This window comes from Venturia canescens, chromosome 1 (assembly GCF_019457755.1).
Source record: "Venturia canescens isolate UGA chromosome 1, ASM1945775v1, whole genome shotgun sequence".
NCBI classification, from domain to species: domain Eukaryota; kingdom Metazoa; phylum Arthropoda; class Insecta; order Hymenoptera; family Ichneumonidae; genus Venturia; species Venturia canescens.
Window position 1 is genome coordinate 34,120,216 of NC_057421.1, and position 20,533 is coordinate 34,140,748.

The 20,533-nt window shown below is 37.0% G+C and overlaps 1 protein-coding gene across 9 annotated transcripts in view; it reads left to right on the forward strand.

Moving 5' to 3' along the window:
• Positions 1–20,533, forward strand: part of Mgat2 (alpha-1,6-mannosyl-glycoprotein 2-beta-N-acetylglucosaminyltransferase) — a 42,750-nt gene that overhangs the window by 11,631 nt on the left and 10,586 nt on the right. The window contains exons 1-5 of one of the 9 annotated variants that reach the window (XM_043411527.1): positions 2,672–2,807; positions 2,960–2,982; positions 16,226–16,271; positions 17,769–17,798; positions 18,200–18,292. In XM_043411527.1, the coding sequence (XP_043267462.1) occupies positions 17,792–17,798; positions 18,200–18,292 (100 nt within the window). In that variant the 5' untranslated portion in view covers positions 2,672–2,807; positions 2,960–2,982; positions 16,226–16,271; positions 17,769–17,791. Of the gene's footprint in view, positions 1–2,668; positions 2,983–9,548; positions 9,901–16,225; positions 16,272–17,768; positions 17,799–18,199; positions 18,293–20,533 lie in introns of those variants that run through there. The other 8 variants (XM_043411512.1, XM_043411580.1, XM_043411560.1 and 5 more) reach the window with 8 other exon arrangements.

Consider the following 20,533-nt stretch of genomic DNA (forward strand, 5'->3'; position numbering starts at 1 on the left):
ACTAGACCGTAGATCCTATAATAATTCCAAGAATAGATGCACGCTGTATATTTCTAGCATATTTTCAAATTCCAATTCGAAAAGTTGCCATTTTCAATTTTCCTTTGGATTCGTGTGAACTTCCAACTGCATTTTATGAATGCGCGGTGCTTCATTGATATTTCATGACATCGAATGTCAGCCTTTCGTTGGTTAGTATAAGGTTGAAAAACATGCGCATATAATGTTGGCTTCGGTCGATCAAAGGCAGTTGCAGGTGTCATGTGGCTTCTGTGGTGACGAGCCGAAAGAGTGGGGCAAAGGGTGCCTATGATGACAGGAGTGTTTTCTAGGCTTGGGTCGCCTTATCGTGGTTTACTCTTGTCAATATCACTGTTCAGGCTTCTTTCTCGTGTGGCTAGCAGATACGCAAGAGTACACGGTTTGCTAAAGTGAGGTGCCTCTTGCTTGCTCGTCTCGAGGATATCCGCATTGTTTCGTGTCACCAAGCCAAGTCAGCTGACCTACATTGGGCCATGCTGCCGCTACTTCTGAATATCAGGCCACTCGATGCTCACCTCTCAAGAAAAGCACTTGTCAAGTTTCGAACAATTCTAGCGGTGTTCATAACTCCCGAGCAACCTGCTATTTCAAATCCCTGTATTTTTCATTTTCTTATATTTCACTTCGTCAATCGTATAGGAAACTTGATTTCGTGAGAAACTCAGCCATCTTTTTGGGATTCCAGGTCGAATAAATTCTTCACCAATATAGTCTCTTCACTTTCTCTCAAAGAAATTTATTCGTGACTATGTAACTCGATGCTGTAACAGACAGCGAGAAAGTGTTTATGTCGTGTCACTGACAATTTGTATTTCCACCTTGCTATCATGCCATCAATTATTTCCGTCGAAGAGTTCTCCAACGAGGTGACACACCGAAAAAACGACCTCGAAAACGCGACGCTTACGACATACTAGCGGTACACATCGTCTGACCTTCAAGAAACAAAACAATTTGAAAAATTGTATCATAAGATGTTGATGAATGATCAGGAATTTCGAAGTTTCGAAAAGTAGCAGAATTGTTGATCAAACCATAACAACCATACAGGCCGTTGAACTTACGTTTTTTGTTACGTTTTTTGTTTGCCGTCATGGCGGTTCTATAATATTATTGGAAAAAAAAACAAATGTCAAATCAGAAAAAAAAGTTTAATTTTTAGAGAGATTCCACTCGAAGATGGAGAATTGGGATTCTCGGATAACCGAAAAAATTTCATTTTTCTTCTCGATCATTGCTGTTCGAGACAGCCCATCAAAATTTCACTTCAATAAAACTCCCTCGTGCTTCATGAGGTTTGATCGTCGATCCAGTGACGTACCAACAATTGAAATAAAGAAAATCAACTATTTGATCAGGCAGAAATTCAGTTGATTAGTTAAGAAATAAGCAAATCCGTTTAACTAAATTATACATAAAATATACTGAACTCGCTTTCGAGGTAGACATTTGTATAGACAATTGATTTGGTTCTTCATCGATAAGATTTAGTTAAAGTTGTTATTTTCCTCAAATCATGTTGGCTAATATAATAATACGTTTCAACAAATTTTGGGTTATATTGAACTTACCACTATGATTCGATTTACAAAATATTAATCATTCTCAACAAAACCGTTTAGGTACTTCAGTTCAGTTCTTTACATTCAAATAAATATATCATAAAAGTGTATGTGAATTAAGTAGAAATAAACAAATGTTTCGAGTTCTACGAACAAAAGATTTGGTTTCACTCGTTATTTATCGCAAGCGGGCGTTAGATCAAGTAATAAAAATATCAAATTAAGTTGTCACAACGATTTTTTTTCTCACAATCAGTCTACATGAAGACTATTTGAAAAAAAAAAATATTTTTAATGCTCACCAGAATGTGATTACAATACAATGACCGAAGTTTCAAACTTATCCGAGAAATATACTGTTGAACAATTACCGTAATGAACAGTAATTCATTCCGTGTCATCACGAATTATTACTAATTATTTTTTTCCATGTGGCTCTATCTCGTCCATCAGATGTTGCGTGTTAAGTATTATTAGATGGGAATCTGTGTCACCAAGAATTCCTCTTATAATTACTATTTTTCTTCTAATAGGGCTTATGGCTTTTCAGAGTTCAAAGTATCCTTAAATCGAGTAATTTCAAATAAGTGGTTTAACAAATATGTGAAAACTCGCACATGCTCCGATTCGAGGTTGACCGAGGTTGACTCTAAGGAACGTTGTTTCTCGCAATATCAACGTCTATAAAACAATCGTGCAGTGTTCTCAGAGTGAAATATAATTCTGAAGCTCTTTATTCATGAAATCAAGCAATCCTGAGGAGCTCATATAAATCACAATACGAGATGCCGACAAACATTGACGCAAATTGGAGCGGGCAAGCCGATTTTCGTGTATTGCTCTCATGGCTCTCCTATTGCGCGGTCCATCGAGTTCGTGGCACGTGTGAGCGACAATATATTCCTCCTAAAGGAGGAGAGATGTGCGTTGGTATCGAGAGGGGAAGGGCTGGACCAAGAGAGATCACGAAACGAGAAAAGCCCGCGAGGTGGTTGGGAGAGGGAAGAGACGTGTGTAATAGACTGCGAGCGCGCGCGAGCTTTCCTCGATTGGCTAGCTTCGTTGAACGTTCAGTCCGTTCGGACCACTTGCGCGCATCGCGCGATCCGAATAACGTCGTGCATTAAACAGTCGTCTATCTTCCAGTCTTCGGGGAGGCTTGTTAACCTCTGTGAATCGTTTTACGGAGATAGAAAATATGAAGTAAAGACGTTTTTTCAACTGAAAAGTATAGAAAGAACTGAAGAGAAATTCTATCGTATTTTACAATGATTCGATTGAAATCATTTCTTTAAAGTATTGTTCGTTTATTTTCTCGTTTTATGAAAATGTTTGATGGACCATCGCGGGCGAAGAACAAACGCTGCTTCGTGGACGAGTGAGTTTTTCAAGTGTATAGAGATCATTGATGCTTTTCTAGATGTATGTGTGTACAGATATGATCCGGCGTGTTGAATCTCGAATTTAGAGGATCGTGACCCCTCTTGACTGCTTTATCTTCTTTTTTATCACTCTTTTCATAAGTCGTCAAAAAACAAACTCACATTCTCCTCTTCCCGAGGTTTTTTCGGTGTTATCGAAGATAGTATTCAAATTAACATCGGTCAGGGGCCATCGATCTGTCTGTCATTCGAATAATATTTGTCAGAAGCGATAAAACTACGGAACTGAGTGCTGAAGAAAATAAAGTTTAACGGCCGTGCGTTTGAAATGATCTCTGAAAATGTGACATCCTCGTTTTAGTCACCTTGAAAATTTAACGACCCGGTCGTGAGAGTTGCTAAGCAACCGAAAATAATCAACAATCGAAAAAAATCATTCGAAATTTGGAATAAACTAATCCAATGAAAACGCTTCTTGTAACAGGTTTTGTAATATCAATTTTTTCCTTAGATCCATTTTCATTGCTAAATTATTTTTGTATCAAGTGACGTTTACGGAAATGATAAACAAATGAATTTCACCTAGAATACCTCATGGACCGTGAATAGCAGCATATATTTATGTATATCTATGTAGAAAATCCTACGACAGCTTTCTGTCCGCTGCCAAATTAGACACGCGCTTATTCATCGTTGCCTCCGCGGTACTTGACACTGTGTGCCATATACCTCACGAGATATATAAATATATAGCAAGTGTAATCGGTACCTGCTCGCCGGAGAGACTCTATGATGAAACTCCTGAAGTCCTACACGCGTGAGCGTGAAATTCCAAGTAACCCTCGTTACATTTTGATCCCAGGAGAGAAGTTTGTCTCATAAACCTTGCACCGGAGGAAGATCTTGGAGGATCCTCCCTGCGTTCTCGAATATCCACGATATTAGGGACTGTATTCGAGTCACGCTCGAACATGATTTCATCACACCTTCGGTATCGCGAAGTTCATATTCTTTACAAAATGGTCCAGTTTTTTTAAAGGTAGTTAGAATTTTCACATAACTAATGGGAAAAGAGAGTGACGATTTCATGGGGTTTATTGGACGATTCGGTGCTTCAAAAATTCATTGCAATTCTATCAGATCCTTGGAAAATTGTTTTCGTTGAGAAAAAATGAAATGGTTCAAATATCGAGTCACCTCACCGAACTTAATCTTTCTGCGACGATCCACATTCCTGATAATCAGACCATCGCATTTCGCTGCTTCAGCGACAATGAATAATGAGTCTGTACTTTTTCTTACCGATGAATACACCACGTAATATCAAATATATCAGCACCTATGCGTTAACAAAAACAGTCGCTATGACGATGATATGGCCTCGATAGTTCTTTTTATGGTACACGGAAAGAAAATTTCTAAATTATAAAACTACTAAATTCTCTTATTTACCATAGTAAATTTCTAAACACTTTAGCGTATGATCGATGCTTGTGTTCGAGCTCCTCAAATTTTACTATGTTCAACTGTAAATTTCAATTGTAAAAACAGTACTAAGTATATAGCAAAACGGCATAATAATTCTACTTGACAGTTCATCACCGAGTCAACATAAATTTTACAACGTTTCCTTGGTGGACTATGTTAGGAAAAACTAGCACAGTTTAAACCTTTGTCACAGCAAAATACGCAATTAAAAAATTTTCATTCAGAATTGACTTGGAAATTACAATATTTTTGGTAAAAACCTTCAAAATGGGCGATATAGAACATCAATACCATGGCAGCAAAAATAGTAATTCTTACTATTTTTTTCTCTCCGTGTACAAATCGGATTTTCCTGATTTATGCTTCAGCGATTGTATACTACAGAGAACGAGACAGAGAACTTGTCGTAGTCTGAAAACTAGTATCCTGGTTCTCAGTATAATTTGGTGTTTTTCTATGATATTATGATTATTTCTGTGGACCTTCAACTGTGATTTTTTCGTTTTCGTTTGAAGAACTTGTTTTCGCCGCGATTTTATTTCAGTAACTTCTACAAAAACTCCAATAGAACACGCGACGTTAGAAACATATTTTCTTTTTTAATTATCATTTATTTAAAATGGAAAAACCTCGTCAACTTTTCATACGCACTATCATATCAGCTAAGGAAACATTCGGAAATGATAATCGCAGTGAACTCGCTAGTCACTTGCGTACTCGAAAAACGGCTGTAAGTACAAGCCGCTCGAGCTGCTCGCTTGTTTTTCTAAAGTATGAAAGTGCAAACCGACAAGTCCGACATTACTCTTGAAGTTTGCGTTAAACTTCAATGGAGTTCTACCGAGTGAAATATCGACCAAGTTTTACTATAAATTCGAGTCTCTCACGAAGAGGTTGTTGACTAGAATGCTGTTTTTACGATTGATTTTTGGGATGAAATATGCTTGAAAATATTCGAGTTTTTTTCACCTCTGTATTTCGCGTGTCATTTTATTATTTGGAAAGGCATTTGAATTTTCGTGGAGAAAATTCAATATCGTGGCTCATCGCTTCGTTCAATTTGGGAAAATGCGGACAAAAAAAGACCATGTTCACGAATTTTGTTGACCCAGCTACTTATGGAAAAATCATGGTGGCCAAGACGAGAAGCACGTTGTCGAGAAAATCTCTAAAAATCTTTAGCGATTGTAACGTACTGTTGTTTTCGATGAAATTTGCTTAGCCATCGCAGGCTCGTAACGAGTGTAATATTGACTGATTTTTCAATAGAATTCCCTGAACCATTCTAATGACATTAATTTATGAGGTCGGAATGTGTTTTCGCATGAAGACCGAAAGCATACTGGTAGCGCGTAGACCATTTTTCAAAAAGTAAAAAACAAGGTTATATTGTGTCCGGCGAATGATTCACCTGTACATTGTCCATGCGTAGGTATTCAAGGATTCAGAATGTCATCATGCACCGCGTACAAAAGTATAAGATGATTCATCGTCAACACTGACAAATATAACGTACCAACAGCACTCGAACTATAACCTGGGACGAAATAAAGCAAAATAAATAGTTAACGGAAGAGTTTCAGCAGTTTTTTTTCAACTAATATTGTTACACTAACTTTGGTACAGCTAGCCACAAAATTTCGGGAATGAGGGGCCTTGGGAATAGTTTACTTTTATTCATCGAGCGAAAAGCACGTTTATCTTGATTAAATAAATCCGTAATCGTTGTTTCTGGGCCACGTCCACACGCATCAGATCCTGATTGGATTTCCTATTAGCAACGAGATTCTCAGAAACCGTCTTGTTAATGAAGAGTAAATTAGATGAAAATTCATTCGTTCACTTATCTTGTTCAGGAAATCTGCTACGCCTATAAAAGCTCAGCATTAATTTTTCATATCCTAGAAGCAAGTTAACAATATTTTTCATCCCTCCCATTGTTAATGCGAGACTCATAGAGCCGCTATTGACTGTCTGAAACATTTTGAATATTTATATAAACAAGCAATTTCCATTTGTTTTTTCCGTTCACGTTGAGAAGGTATCATCCATCGATCTTCGTATTAATCTTTCATAAACACCTGTATTCATGTACATAATGCTCGTATCTATATAAATATAAATATTCACGACATAAATGTATACAATTTATACATACGCCGGTACAGAAACGACGTGCCATGTTATTCTTCGCATTCGATTACACAACACGATTGACAAATATAACAACATTGTAAGGCAGCGTCTCGAATATTCATTCCAGATTCAATGGAATAATAATAACAACAATAACGATAATACGTTTAAAAATATATTATTAGGCATTTCCGTGCAGTTGGGTATATATATAATTAACAAAACGTTTTCTTGCTTCCTCTGATTCTTTGGCTTTGATCTATACGATCTCAACAAGTTGCTTTAACTGATGCCGTTGTGGTGAAACTTGGCTCACAAGGTGAACGTTTAATTTCCCTGCCTCGACTATATTCTCCGTCGCGACCTTTTCTGCCGCAATCTGCGACCAATGCGTAACTACTTTCCGGCCTTAACCTTCTAGCACTCGACGTCTGAATAAACAATTTTAATGAACGGAATAAACGAGCTATTTCTATTAATGATTGAGCACTCGTAATCAATAGTAAACTTCGCAAAAGTGGAAATACGTTGGGAGGAAAATCCATTGCGTCGAGCAGGATCAATATTTTCTAGGATAATCTACGAAGAAAATGGATCATCGGGAAATTACTTGGCTCGAACGATTTGGTCGCAAAGAATTTTGATGTGTGTTCAAAAGTTTTAATCGTTTTTGAATTTTAAATTGAAATGTTCATGGGCTTGAGTCAATTCTTTTAAACAAATTATCTATCAACACTGTTAATTGCTTGCACAAAGAAAAAATATCTCATGGCAAGTTTTGTCGAAATGTCAAAAAATATTTACACGTCTCGTTCTACGCTATCCGTGAAAGATTCACCAGAGCGTATTTCGTTACGTCTGGATGCCATCCTGTGATCGTCGTCTCTGCGCCAAAAATAATTTACTTACGAGTTACTCTCATTCGAAGAATGAAAGTTCTATATTAACGTTTCCTTTGCGCGTGGTGAAAATCCAGTAGTATATAAAAGAGTGCGTTCACTTCAAAAGATTGTTGTTATATAAACTGCATTCCAAGAACTGATCCATTTCATTACGATAAAACCCCAAGCATAACATTTTACAATGCTTTCTTGAATGTTTTTTTAGTTTCACGTTTTTTTCATCAACACAATATACTTTCCAAGACTCTATGTTCCTGGAAGCAAGAATAGTGATATAAAAAATGTATATTGTAACATAACGCTCTTGCCGACCTGGCCTGAACGCCGCCACGCGTCGGTTCGAGCTACCTTAATTTTAAAAGGAGCAGATATGAAAGAAACGTGAGAACTCGGAATTTCGATTTTGAAGAATTTAACAATTCAGATTTATTCAATTTGATTGATTTCATAGGATCTTTGGTTTTTTTGATTTATTATTGTGATTGTGTTCGCCAATTAGGGGAAATTCGATTGCGCTCACCGTTTCGAATTTGAACAATTTTTAATTTACGCGTTTTTCGCTCGCTTTTAAAAATATTAGTTTCGATAATTCAAAAGTGTTTCGATTTTATACAATAAAAGAGATTTATTAATTTGACGCAATATAACCTCAAATTCGTACCACGGTCTTTTGAATTATTTAAAATTTACAAGATTTACAAAATTTACAGAAATCTCGGTTTTGTTTGACTCGGACTCGATTAATTTCAACTTTGAATTTAAAAAGAGAATTTACAGAATTTACAAATTCATTTACAAGAAAAATCATCCCTGATTATAGCAAGCAAAAGAATAATAAAAATAAAATAAGTTCAGTTAAGGAACAAACCCCAGGCTATGGGATAGAAACGTTGCCGAATCCCTCCGAGAGTCTGAGCATTTGGAAGGTTAAGGAGTTTCGGTACAGGCGATACAATGTTGCCATGCTAAACCATGCTAAAAACATTAAAAAATTCAAAAAGTTCAGAATTTTATAAAATTCGGTGATCATATTCTTTAATGCCAAATTTAACAACACAAATTTTTTAAGATTTTTCTTCTACACAGTTATCGAGTAATTGATCACTAAACTTCACGTGTATAAGCATAGCGTTTCCATATATATAGGTATACATTCCGGGCATAATAAATCTGCTTTAATGCGTAATTACTCGATAACTAAGTAGAAGAAAATTTTGAAAAAATTTGTGTTTTCGCAGTTGATATTGAAGAACATTATCACCAAATTTGATCAATTTCTTAATATTTAGACTTCTGTACCGAAACTCCTTAAGGTAACTTGCCGTCCACGATAGGATAGGTTGGATTGCCTGCTAAAATCAGGAAGAATGTTTGAAGTCAGTCTTTTTGTTCCGAGTCAGAATTTTGCCTGCCGAATGAGTCGCGCAGCGCTTCTTATACCCGTGTCCCCACCATAAAATTATCAAACGTCGAATTTTTGGTTTTCGGATCGGTTCTACGCATCTATTTCTAACGCCTTCTCTTATTGGCCCGTTGCCATGATTCACGCTCGCCCGTTGGTTGCGCGGGCTAACATACGATGCGCGGACTACCGCTTTTCACGTTTTTCAGCTTTGTGTGATTATTAACAATAAAAACTTCAATTTGATCGATCAACTTTTAATTTCTTTTTTGATTTGGCATTGTTACTTTGTTTAATGTGATTCGAGTAATTTCAATCGCTAAAAGTCACGTACGCGTCCTATAGCCCATTAACGCTCTATCCGCGCATGCGTCATAAACACGCGTCTTGTTTTATTTGAATTGACACCAATTTTCTAAAAGAAATAATCTTTTCGTTACTTTTCTTCGATTCATTATAATTTTCCGCTTCATTTGAGCCTAGTTACAATATTTTACGGGATCGCGTTGAATTTTAATTAACAAAACAAAAAAATATAATAGTTAGAGTTTTTAATACACGGCGCCGCTACTGTCGCGCTCCGCCGCTTGTATCTCCGCCTTTGTATTGCCCACGAGTACGATCGCCCCCGCCGCGTCGCGATGTTTTTCGAGGTTAGGTTCGGGTTCTAGTCAATTCGGGTCGTTCAGGAGGGCGTTACGTTACAATACAGTTGATATAAATTCTATCTTTCGATGGTTTATTAATTACAATTGTGAAAAGTGCTTCAAATATTTCTATGTCCAAACCGCATGCCGTTGTAAAAATACGAGTTTTTTCATCTTGTCAAACTGCATGATTGACCTTAATGGAAGGCGGCGATAACCTCGGCGAAGCTTCGATGTTGCATAAATTAAATGCTTAGGGATACAACGGGTAAACGTAGACGAAGGAATGATCGATCGGTTACAAACGCACAAATAATTCGTTCTGAGAAACGCTTGAACGTAAGTTTGATAAAACACGTACGTCGCAGTGCGATAAAGCGGGACAGCGAAAATCCCCGGAAATCAATAATTCACTAGCTCTTTTTCAATTTAAGGAGGATCACGCGTTACTGGTGATTGAAAAAAGCAACTAAACTCCTTTGCTTTTTTCATGATCAAAGAAACGATTAAAATTTATTCTCGCAATTATTAAAATTATGGGTAACTTATTTGCTGAGATTGATCAATTTTTAATATTATGATACCGGTTAAGATACTTTTGTAGTAAAATCGTCAAACAAAATGTGACAATAGCCATTTTCTATTCATATGCGTATGCGTATCTATATTTTAAACCAGCTGGCTCACTATTTCGTCAAACCTTCCACCGCTTATGTCGTTATTACTCGTTGACCTCAAATAAGTGTTTTTCTTTTTCCATTCCCAAGTGATTTTCACCGGTAACAAAGCCTTCTCAAGACATCATTGATATTTAAAAACATTTTATTTTCTTGTTCTCGTCTTTGGCTCTTCAAAGTTGGAAGGACCTTATTTTATAAAATCCAAATCGTCGTACAGGAAGTGTGCCTGCCCAAAGAGCCTTCGTGCCAAAACCCTTCAAAAAATGTGATTTTCGTTAATTGTTTTCTCGACAACTAGACGGTAGATCTTATAATAATTCCGAGAAGAGATGCACGCTGTATATTTCTAGTATATTTCCAAATTTCAATTCGAAAAGTTGAAATTTTCGATTTTCATTAGATTCGCGTGAACTACCTTAACAAATATATTTGTTCCATTTGACAAATCATTGAAGTGTAAATAAATGCAGTCAGTTCACCGATCGGTGACGCGATAAGATTATTCAATTAGCTTTCATTCTCTAAATTAATTAGAGATTACTCTGAAATAGTAAACATTGAGAAGGAAGTAATGTTCCAACGGTCGGATATAAAACTTTTCCCATTGTGTGCATTAGACCATGCCTTCAAATATTTCCACTCGCCACACTCAAGGATTCGTTGAATCCGGATTGAACACATTCCACCAGATCTTGAAATCAATCAGTGCCACATCGCTATACGTGCTCACGTATATGTACGAGCAAATACTCCGAACTTTAATTAGGATAATTCGAGAGTTCGAGATCTCGCTCTTGTAATTATGAATAAAAGCTTGATTAGATGGATAACCATATACGCGCGAAGGTACTTATCGTATGTAACGCTTATTACTAAAACTTCTATGCACAGGGTTGAGATTCATATGCGACCGAAAGGAAAATGTATTAAAGGGAGCATTCACTCGAAAGATAAAGAATCAAGACCCGTTGAGTATAAAATTATTCTGCAAAATCTGCATATTTTTTTTTTCATAAGTTTCAAGACAAAAACCGCTAAACTGCATAGAAAATCGAACTGGATATGGACTGCGAACATTTTTAAAAAGATTTCTGCAAAATCTTGAAATTAAAAAAATTAGAAACACTTCTCCAACGGTAATGTTTTAGCCACGAGAGAAGACCATTCAATTTAGTCAGTGAGTAATAAAAAAAAATGTTTCCACAACTTTATTATCTTTTCAAGTGCATGCCTCCTCTCAAGTAATTATTAAAACCTCTCTTACGGCCGTGTCCATCTTCAGCATGGGTTGGCTAGCTCTTAAAGCATTTATGTCGATGTCAGATACGAAGTTAAAATTTAATTCGACGAGCTGTTTTTCGAAAAGTTTCATTTACACGTTTGTTTTTTCTACTACGATTGCGCAAATGTCATGACGCTGAAGTTTCCAACGTTGGAGTCCAACGAAATGATCGAAAAAAACTCTCCAATAATTCCAGTAATTCCCCTATTTTGTTCCCTGCCAAATTTGCGATTCGTAGTTTTTCAAGCTGCACCAACGATTCGTGAAATAAAAAATTGGTGAATTACAAACGTTTTTTTCGTTCATTTCGTTGGACTCCAACGTTGGAAACTTCAGCATCGTAAAAAGTCGGCAGTTCTAAAGCTCGTATGTATTGGATACGCCTTTATCGGCTCGAACAATCGATGAAAAATCACATGATTTTCAACTGATTCAGACCTCGCCCGTGAACAATGCTAAGTACTGTGAGCATGGCATTTGCGATGATTTCACACGGATAGAAAAACGAATAAATGTATGCGTATAGGAAGGTTTCTATAGTACGTATCGAGCGACCTTCAACAGTCAACGTTTATCATTTTTTTCAGCGATCTAAGTGAACTCTATGTTTATCAGAATTTTTCCATTAAGGCTACACGTTCAAAATGATAGTGAATAGAAAGGAATCGCAGTGATATCAGTTTTTAATAAATATCCATAGAGAGGCATGATAATGATACGAGATTTGTTGACATAATTTCGGAAATTTATACAAAATAACCGGAACACTTTTCTTGGAAAACGGAAGTAATGATTATATCTAGACACACTTGGAAAATTCAGTGCCAGTTGAGATAACCCAAGAAACTGGCTTTTTTCTGGGATTAGAAAAAATTTGTCACTTTTATTCAAGTTTTGATATGCAATGCGTGTGTAAAGACTATGTGAGTATCGCAAGAACCGGCGTGACATGGTGCGATACGCCTATACGCAGGGAATTCAATAGGAGAAAAATGCCGGAGAAAAAGACTGGCCATAGCACTGCGTTGATGATGATTCTGATGCTGCCAACGCTCTCGTGGGAGTTCTGGCCTCGAGGATAAAAATTTTCTTATCTGAAGTGCCCTGCGCCGCCTACCAAAGACCATTTTTCGTTTATCCTCTGTCCTTTTATTTTAAAATTACTCATACGTCAGTCACTTCCGTTTCTACGTTATTTTCCTTGCCGTGCGTTCGTACATTTGAGGTTAAGAGTGCTGATAAACGCACGCCTCACGCATGAATCATCGAGACCAAATTTTCTGTTAAACTTTTCATGTATTGATCGAGCTCGCTGTGCTGCGAGACGCTCACCACTTTTTGCTTGTTTGTGCATCGATTTATTCTGGAACCATGAACAACCGATACGTATCCGTGCATGCACACACGGAATTCATTGATACTTTGTACGAGCAAATACGTAAAAGCTTGTTTTACTCTTTAGAGAGAAGATTTATCAGGCTTTTGAATAAAACGAGAACGATAACATTTGCACAAGCAGACAAAAAACTACTCAGACTTAGAGAAGGGTGCTTACCACATTCGCGGAACATCAAATATTGTTCAATGGGTAGCTGCATCTTTGATTCCCAAGTATGCAAAGAGATGAGTGTTTTCCTGTTATCTTGTGAATCTACCGAGATGCACAATCGGTTTTCACGGTTCGTGCCTTTGAAGTGAAGTTACGACTCTCCAGAGCACTCGAAACGTGAATAAAAATGTGTTGCAATTTATTTGAAATGCCCGCTGCATACGTGAAAGTTTGATAATTAACACGGAAAAAGTAATCTTATAAAAGAGGGAGCTGATTTTCTATAGTAGTTCGCAGCGCCGCGCTACGGACATGCTTTGCTTCTTTTTAATCTTGTAGAATGAGGGCTTCCCTTCAGCAGGACATACTGGAAGTACCGAAGCGAAAATCTGCTAAGAGTCAAAAAGTGCTCTTTCCCGATGTAATTAGAGCCAAGTTGAGGCCGAAGGTTAAGTACCTCTCTCTTTATCACTCTTCCTTTCCCTCACTCTCGGTGTCTCCTTCTCTCCTCTTCACCCTTTGTATAATATAGCGTGCAACATCCTCACGCCAGTGATAAATTATCGTCTGGCACTTTATTCAATGTGGCTACGTTCATATCGCGGTATATGCATATATTTCCAAAGAGTTGTAGATATTCGCGTGACAGCGACGAGTACTTGGTCAATGTTTTTTTTTCATAACGTCCCTTTTGCCTGACGAGGATGAAAATATACATAATGCCACATTCCGAGACAACTTAACCTTGCCGGTCATCATTTTTCCATTTTTTTCTAGGCTAATGGGTCGATCTCTTGGAACTAAAGAAAAAAAATTATGAAAATTGAAACGTATTAGTCAATAATTCTTTTTGTCTGTCATTGCAAACACGATTTCTGAAAATAGTTATTGGAACTTTGCAATTTTTAACTTTTCGTCTGTAACAGCGGGTCATTTGTGTCCTGCCCAAAATTGTTTTTCATTGTACCTCGCGATGAAGGGTGTCACAACCGACGTTAAATTTTTATTATTTTATTTTTCTTTTGCAACTTAACTAAAACGAACTCGAACTAAGTGCGCATATCACCTAATCAAGACACCGAATATAACGCGTAAACATATCATTACCAAAGACACGTGCCTGACACAAGTGTTCAAGGTTCTACGAAACCCCCATCCGAGCGCTACTGCCCTAAATTTCGGGGATTCATCAATTGATTAAACAGATGTTTTCTCCTTATAAGGACCGAAAAATAGAACTCTGAACACTTGTGCTCGAGATAATGATAACAAACCCCACCTATTTGACCCAAATCTAGCCCTATAAAAAGGCCAAGATTTGCGGTACAAATGCATTCCGTTCCGTACCTAGAGTCGTGTTTATACTGTTCGCAGTAGTTCGGTTGTCATTCGGTTAGCCGTCTTATACTTAATCTCTGAACGAACTCCAGGTCTTCCGTAGAAGAGAGCGAGTCAACTCCAGCAACGAAGGTGTTAAGGTATTTTACTCCGATTCGAGACTTTAAATATTTCTCCAATCACCTCGACTTGTGACTTCGAATATTTACGATCGATCGTGAAATCTAATAAAGACCGCGCATCGACGAGTTGAAGACACCTCTCCGGTAACGTACCACGTATCATACCGAATCGTATCACTTATTGTAACTTACGCAATATCCAGAATACATAGAGAATCCTAGATCCCTCTATCATATTCTGCAATTGTACTTTACTAACACCTTACGTTGTATCACGAACATATAGAGAATCCTAGATCTCTCTATCATGTTCTACTACTGTATTTTACTAAAAATCTATTTTCATTAAAGAGTGTATAAGGAATCCTAGATCTCTTTGTCCACGACTTTTAATACCTTTCCTCAATTGCAACTAGACAAAAGCAAGACTTCTCGAGGTCTCTCAGCGTGCGCCCACGATACTCAAACGAGTATATCTATATAATAACGCTCTGCGTATACATGCTGAATGGAAAAGTCTATGGGACATAGCGTTTGCCGCTCGACGCTCAAACACCCGAACCTTTCCTTCACGCCCCTCCGGACGTGACAAGGGAGAGATAACAATTTATAAACATTTTTTTTTCTATAATATTATGATTGGTCCATAAAGGCGAAGGCCTGTAACAATAGCAGGAATTTTTTCAGACTTTTTCTACCGTTATAAGTCGAGTTATAAGTCGATGGATGGATCAGTCGGTAATCGCACCTCGAATTTTTGAAATTGAAACTCTTTGACATCGTTCGTCCGATTAAAATAATAAAAATGTCATCGTACGCAAAACGATCGCAAAAATCCGATGACATTTTTATTTTTTCGATCAGACGAACTATGTGGAAAAATTTCCTTTTCAAAATTTGCAGCTATCTCTCTCGCACTCACGGTTGTGATTACCGACTGATCCATCATCTTAACGGTGGGACATAAAACGGTGGAACCTTTAAGGGGGGAGGTGTCAAAAAAACCCTTACGGACGAAGGGTTAAATCTCAAATTTTTTAAATAATTATGTGAGAAAATAATTTTTATTTTATTTTCGACCATTACTAATAGAAATATACAATAATAATAGAATTCAAATTATGATAAAAAAAGACCTTCATCCTGACCTCCATAGGTGATTTCTTTTCTGTCGTAACAAGGGAATATTTTTATCGCCCATTCTGACGTGTCCAAACACATTTCCGAACAAGTATTATGCATGCAGATACCAAACCAGCGACGACGAGGACAAAACCAATACAGTCTGACAGAGTCGTTTCCGGGTTCGAATTATCTCGACATTGAAATCTCATTGGAACTCCATATATATACATCGAAAGACTCCATTCATTGGCATTTGAAAATTTCGTTACCTATTAGGAATCGAATAGTCGATTTAGTCGCGAACAATTCCCATACCATTTACATAATCTTCCTGCATAATAAATTGAAAAACATCAGATTAGTAACCATTAATCTTTTCATTCTCATTTAACAACGAAACAATCATTTTGACAGTGAAAAAGTGATTTAAAACAGAAACAATGACAGTGTCGAGGAGTTTCGTTTAAGTTCTAAAATACTCATTCGAAAATAATGGCTGTCGAAGGTGGACTTATTTTTTTTCCTGATGTTGAAATGGTAATAAAAATCGAAACTTTATTGGTTTCAGTTTGGATGAGAATGGAGGACCGTCCGGTACACTACTTTCTCTCAAGGTAAGATTTGTTTCTAGATCTCTGTTAAGTTTCTTATTTATTTATGGTCAATTTGTTCCTCGATCGATTGTATGTGCTTTGACAGAGACCGGGATTCGAGTAATAGAATTTGAGTCACCGACACAGAATTAATAACATTCACAAATAGATTGGAGACGAGAGAGAAAAATCGAGGGCGAAAGTATTTCCGAATTCCAGTAGCAAATATTTTTGATATTCGCGTTCTCTTTGGCACGAGATCAAATTACTCTTTGAGACACAGTCGCAGCTCAGCCAATAGTTTCCACGTGAGAATGACACTGTCTTGGATTTTTTACAATTCTTCACGAGATAAAAAAGACTACGATAGAATATTCGACTAAAAAATATCAATTTAACTGTTACCACAATGTCCAAATAATAATAAAAAAGTTGATTTTTTTTCAATCTTTATCGTTGGTTTCTATTATTTGATTGATATTCAACATTATTCGACATCAATTGGCATTGTTATTTCTCAAACAGCACGCAGCTTTATTGCACGCTCATTTGTACCAGTCCCACAACTTCTCGAAAATCAATGCTTTTGTATTTCAAAGTTTGCGGACATAAAATTGTGTCAGAACTCAGCGCAGCAAGAGCTTTGCGGTCTTGAGGTTTCCACCAACGCGTTTGTGTAGTCACTTGATACATCGTTGACTCCAAATTGAATAAACGGAAATCTGACATGTACGAGAAGAGAAAATCTTCTCCAAAGCACAAATAATTTGACAAACATAACGTAAAGATTTATTGACATAAACGACAGATGGCGGGCTTTTTAAAGGAAATTCAATTAAGTTATTTCTCTCGCGAAATCAAACATTTTACAATTAACAAACTTGCACGAATGAGAGAAAATTCGTATCATTTCACTGAGAAAATATGAGCCCAAGACACCAAGCTTTTGTAAAAACGACTCCAACTTCGAACATCAATGGCAGTTTATTTAGCCACGATATTCAAGGTTATGTTGGGAATAATGTTTGTCAAAAATTCGCTATTATCGTTCGCACCTGAAACCAACAACTTTTTCTAACAAAATCGAGTATTATTTATGAACAATGGTGAAGAGTGCCACTGATAGACGAAAGGAAAACCTCAAAAACATTTACAAAAGATTATCAATACATTTATCTTCTCCTATTCCTACGTAACCGTGCAGAATACAAGTAACAGTCGACTTTCCCATCTGTCAATGTGACAGGACCATGCAGAACGCAGAACAGAGAGGATATTCAGAATGAGCGAGAGAGTGAATATTTCATGTGTCGAAGTGGAAAGTGGGGAATTTGACCCCTGAGACTGGGCTGAGTGGGTACAAGGGAAAAGTTTGTGCAAGGGTATACAAGGTCCCAGAGAGAGTTGACTGTAATCAATTGTTCACTTGGCAGTTCCTATGCCGTATTTCTATCAACGAAATCACAAATTTATTAGCAACAGAATAAAGCAAAGGTCCAATTTTGACGTTTGTTTCAGAATCACCATCTAGGGATGTCACTATGAGAGGTGAGTTTGAATCCACAATTATTGAGTCACTAAATTTATAGGAAATTCCATTTCGTTGTAACATTCACATCGACATGTAAATTAGCCTTTAATCTAACACGGCGAAGATGAGCATTAATGATGTTAGTTAATATTATGATCTCATAAATAATGACAAAAAAATTTGTAACTATGTGATGCGAGTTTAATAATACACTGTTAAGGTAAAGTACATGCTCGTTGCACTGAAAAGAAAAAAAAATATGGAAACGTATGACAAATCCATGAAAAAACATTCAATCAATCAACGAGCGTCCGTTCACCTCCATTATTCATTCATGAACCATCAGATAGATAAGATGGAGAGCACAGTCGGTTGAAGAACGCACACTTCAGCCGTTTGCTCAACATTCTTTTTTTAGGAAAACTGAGCGCGTCGGACTTGGAACGTGGACTCGTTAAGCCGTACTCTGTTCCTTCCGTGTATACAAGAAAAAAGTCTGGCTGCTCCCGAGGTAAAAATCCTCCTGCTCCACGATAATGACACTTGCAGAAACAAAAAATAATAAACGAAAACACCAACTAGCTCTGGCTCTTTGCAATTAATAGCTTGTCATCAGTAGAAAACAAAATGAAAAAAAAAATGCAAAACAAAAAAAAAACGCAAAACCACAAGCTTGTCCACGATCATTTTAGTCACATTTTGGTCGATTTAGCAACATCTGAATGATGGACATAGAAAAATCGCGGTTTGTTAATCCGTAGTACATAGAATTTTAATCATTTTTTTCAGTCACATTAAGCTCATGTACCACTTGTAAATACGCCTATAAAACGGTATCCATTTAGTTTTCGTACTTACGTCACTTTCATAAAAATCATTGTACAAGTCATATTGCTGATTTTGCACTCTTCTAAATATAGCATTGATCAGTCAATTAAAATACTTGACCCTTATAGAGGAGCTTTTTCATGCGGCGTGAAATCGGAGAAGTCACGAAGGAGTTTGGTTAAGCAATTATTTCAAGTGCCTGTTTAAGCCCGTTTTTTCACTTCCCCAGCATGCATCAAGCATTGCAATTACAGCTCGGATTCAGAAAAATAATAAATACATCACTGACATAGAATACGCCCCGGTGTTTTAAGATTAAAGAAGTTAGTATTACGAGTACGAAATCTTCAAAGGTTTTTCGATGGATAAGAGATCACCATACACACTGGAAAATTCAGCAGTACCACTCCGAGTCCTGCGAAACTTCGAGTGCACTGTAACATGCGATATGTACCTTATTTTTCGAGAAATATTTCTTTCGCTATCTCGTCATTCATATCTTAAGAGGGTTTCCGTCTCTTCGTAGCCTCCCCCTCCCCCCGCTTTCACATACAGAAAACTCCATCTCATTTCCGTTGCTTGCAAGCTTCCCTGTTTCCATGTTTACTATATGCATAACTGCATAAAAGTGCGATATTCGTCGTATACAAATATCCCGCGCACACAGCCAGTTCTTCGCCATACACGAAAAAGTGTACATTTTTTACATGCTACAGGATATTCTGCGGGCTATTAAAAAAAAATTCTTATTTTTTTGTTTGTTTTTCATAAATTCAATACTAGGCTCCTACCTTAATATTTAATTAGTACTTGGGTCAGGGAGTAGAATAATTTGAATCTCGAAGCACTTGTAACTTTTATCGATACTTTAAAAAGCTCTACGAATCTTGTATTTTTGTATGATTCGAATTATTGAAGGGAACTCTTTGTAATTGAATCTTAATGTCACGCTAAAGTATACGAAACTAAGTAAAATTAACTTCCTGCGGGTGCGAATCACACTCGGCAGAAGACTTGGTGCTCCGGCGCACTATGACCGCGAAGGGTTAAGATTGGGTGCTTTTTTGTTCCTCAAGACTTCTCTTGGCATGAAATTTCCCATACGTAGTTTTATGCAGGTCTGCATGCACTTTACTCTGAGTGTCGAAGCTTTTTTCGTTTTTTCTTTTCATTCTACTCGTAATTTTCTTGCTCTCTTCTCGTCACAACTCGAAATAACTTTATAAGTTGAGCGAGGATGGATTTTTCTGCATCCATAAACCCACGTACGACCTTAGCCACTGACGAACCAACATCACAGTTTTGAAGTCTTCTCTCCATAATTTTCTCATTCTCTGCTCTCTCTCTCTCTCTCTCTCTGCTTTTATTTTTTGTTATCTTTTCACTTTAGTTTACTCTGTTCACTCGTTCCACTCCAAATATATGCAAACCCACGCTTATGTAACTTTATGTAAATCGTCGTGTGTAAGTATGCATAACGAACCAATGAGCTTTTACATGCTCTGTGATGTTCCAACGATGAGTGAAACTGTTTGTCTGAACGACGTATTATTTTTAGGCGATCTGTCACTTTCCAAATTTCGTTTTTCACGTTCTCGTTCTTCTTCTTTTTTTTTTATTCCACCGTAAACGCATTTTCTTCTTCAGTTGAAAATAAATTTTGTAGCCTTACGATCTTCTTTCCAAGTTATTTTTGTACACTTGCGACGTAACAGAGTGCATTGGGATCCATGCATACGTACACAGGAGAGACAACAATTTCACGATCTCATATTTATTCGATCAAAAACTTCAGGTTCTATTCTACCTGTGTGGACGGTTTTTTATCACATTTTTCGCTATAAGGAGAAGTTTATAAACTTGATGGAACTGAATAGTTTAATAGATCGAGCGAACGTTGATTCAAAAGTTTAATCTTACGGGA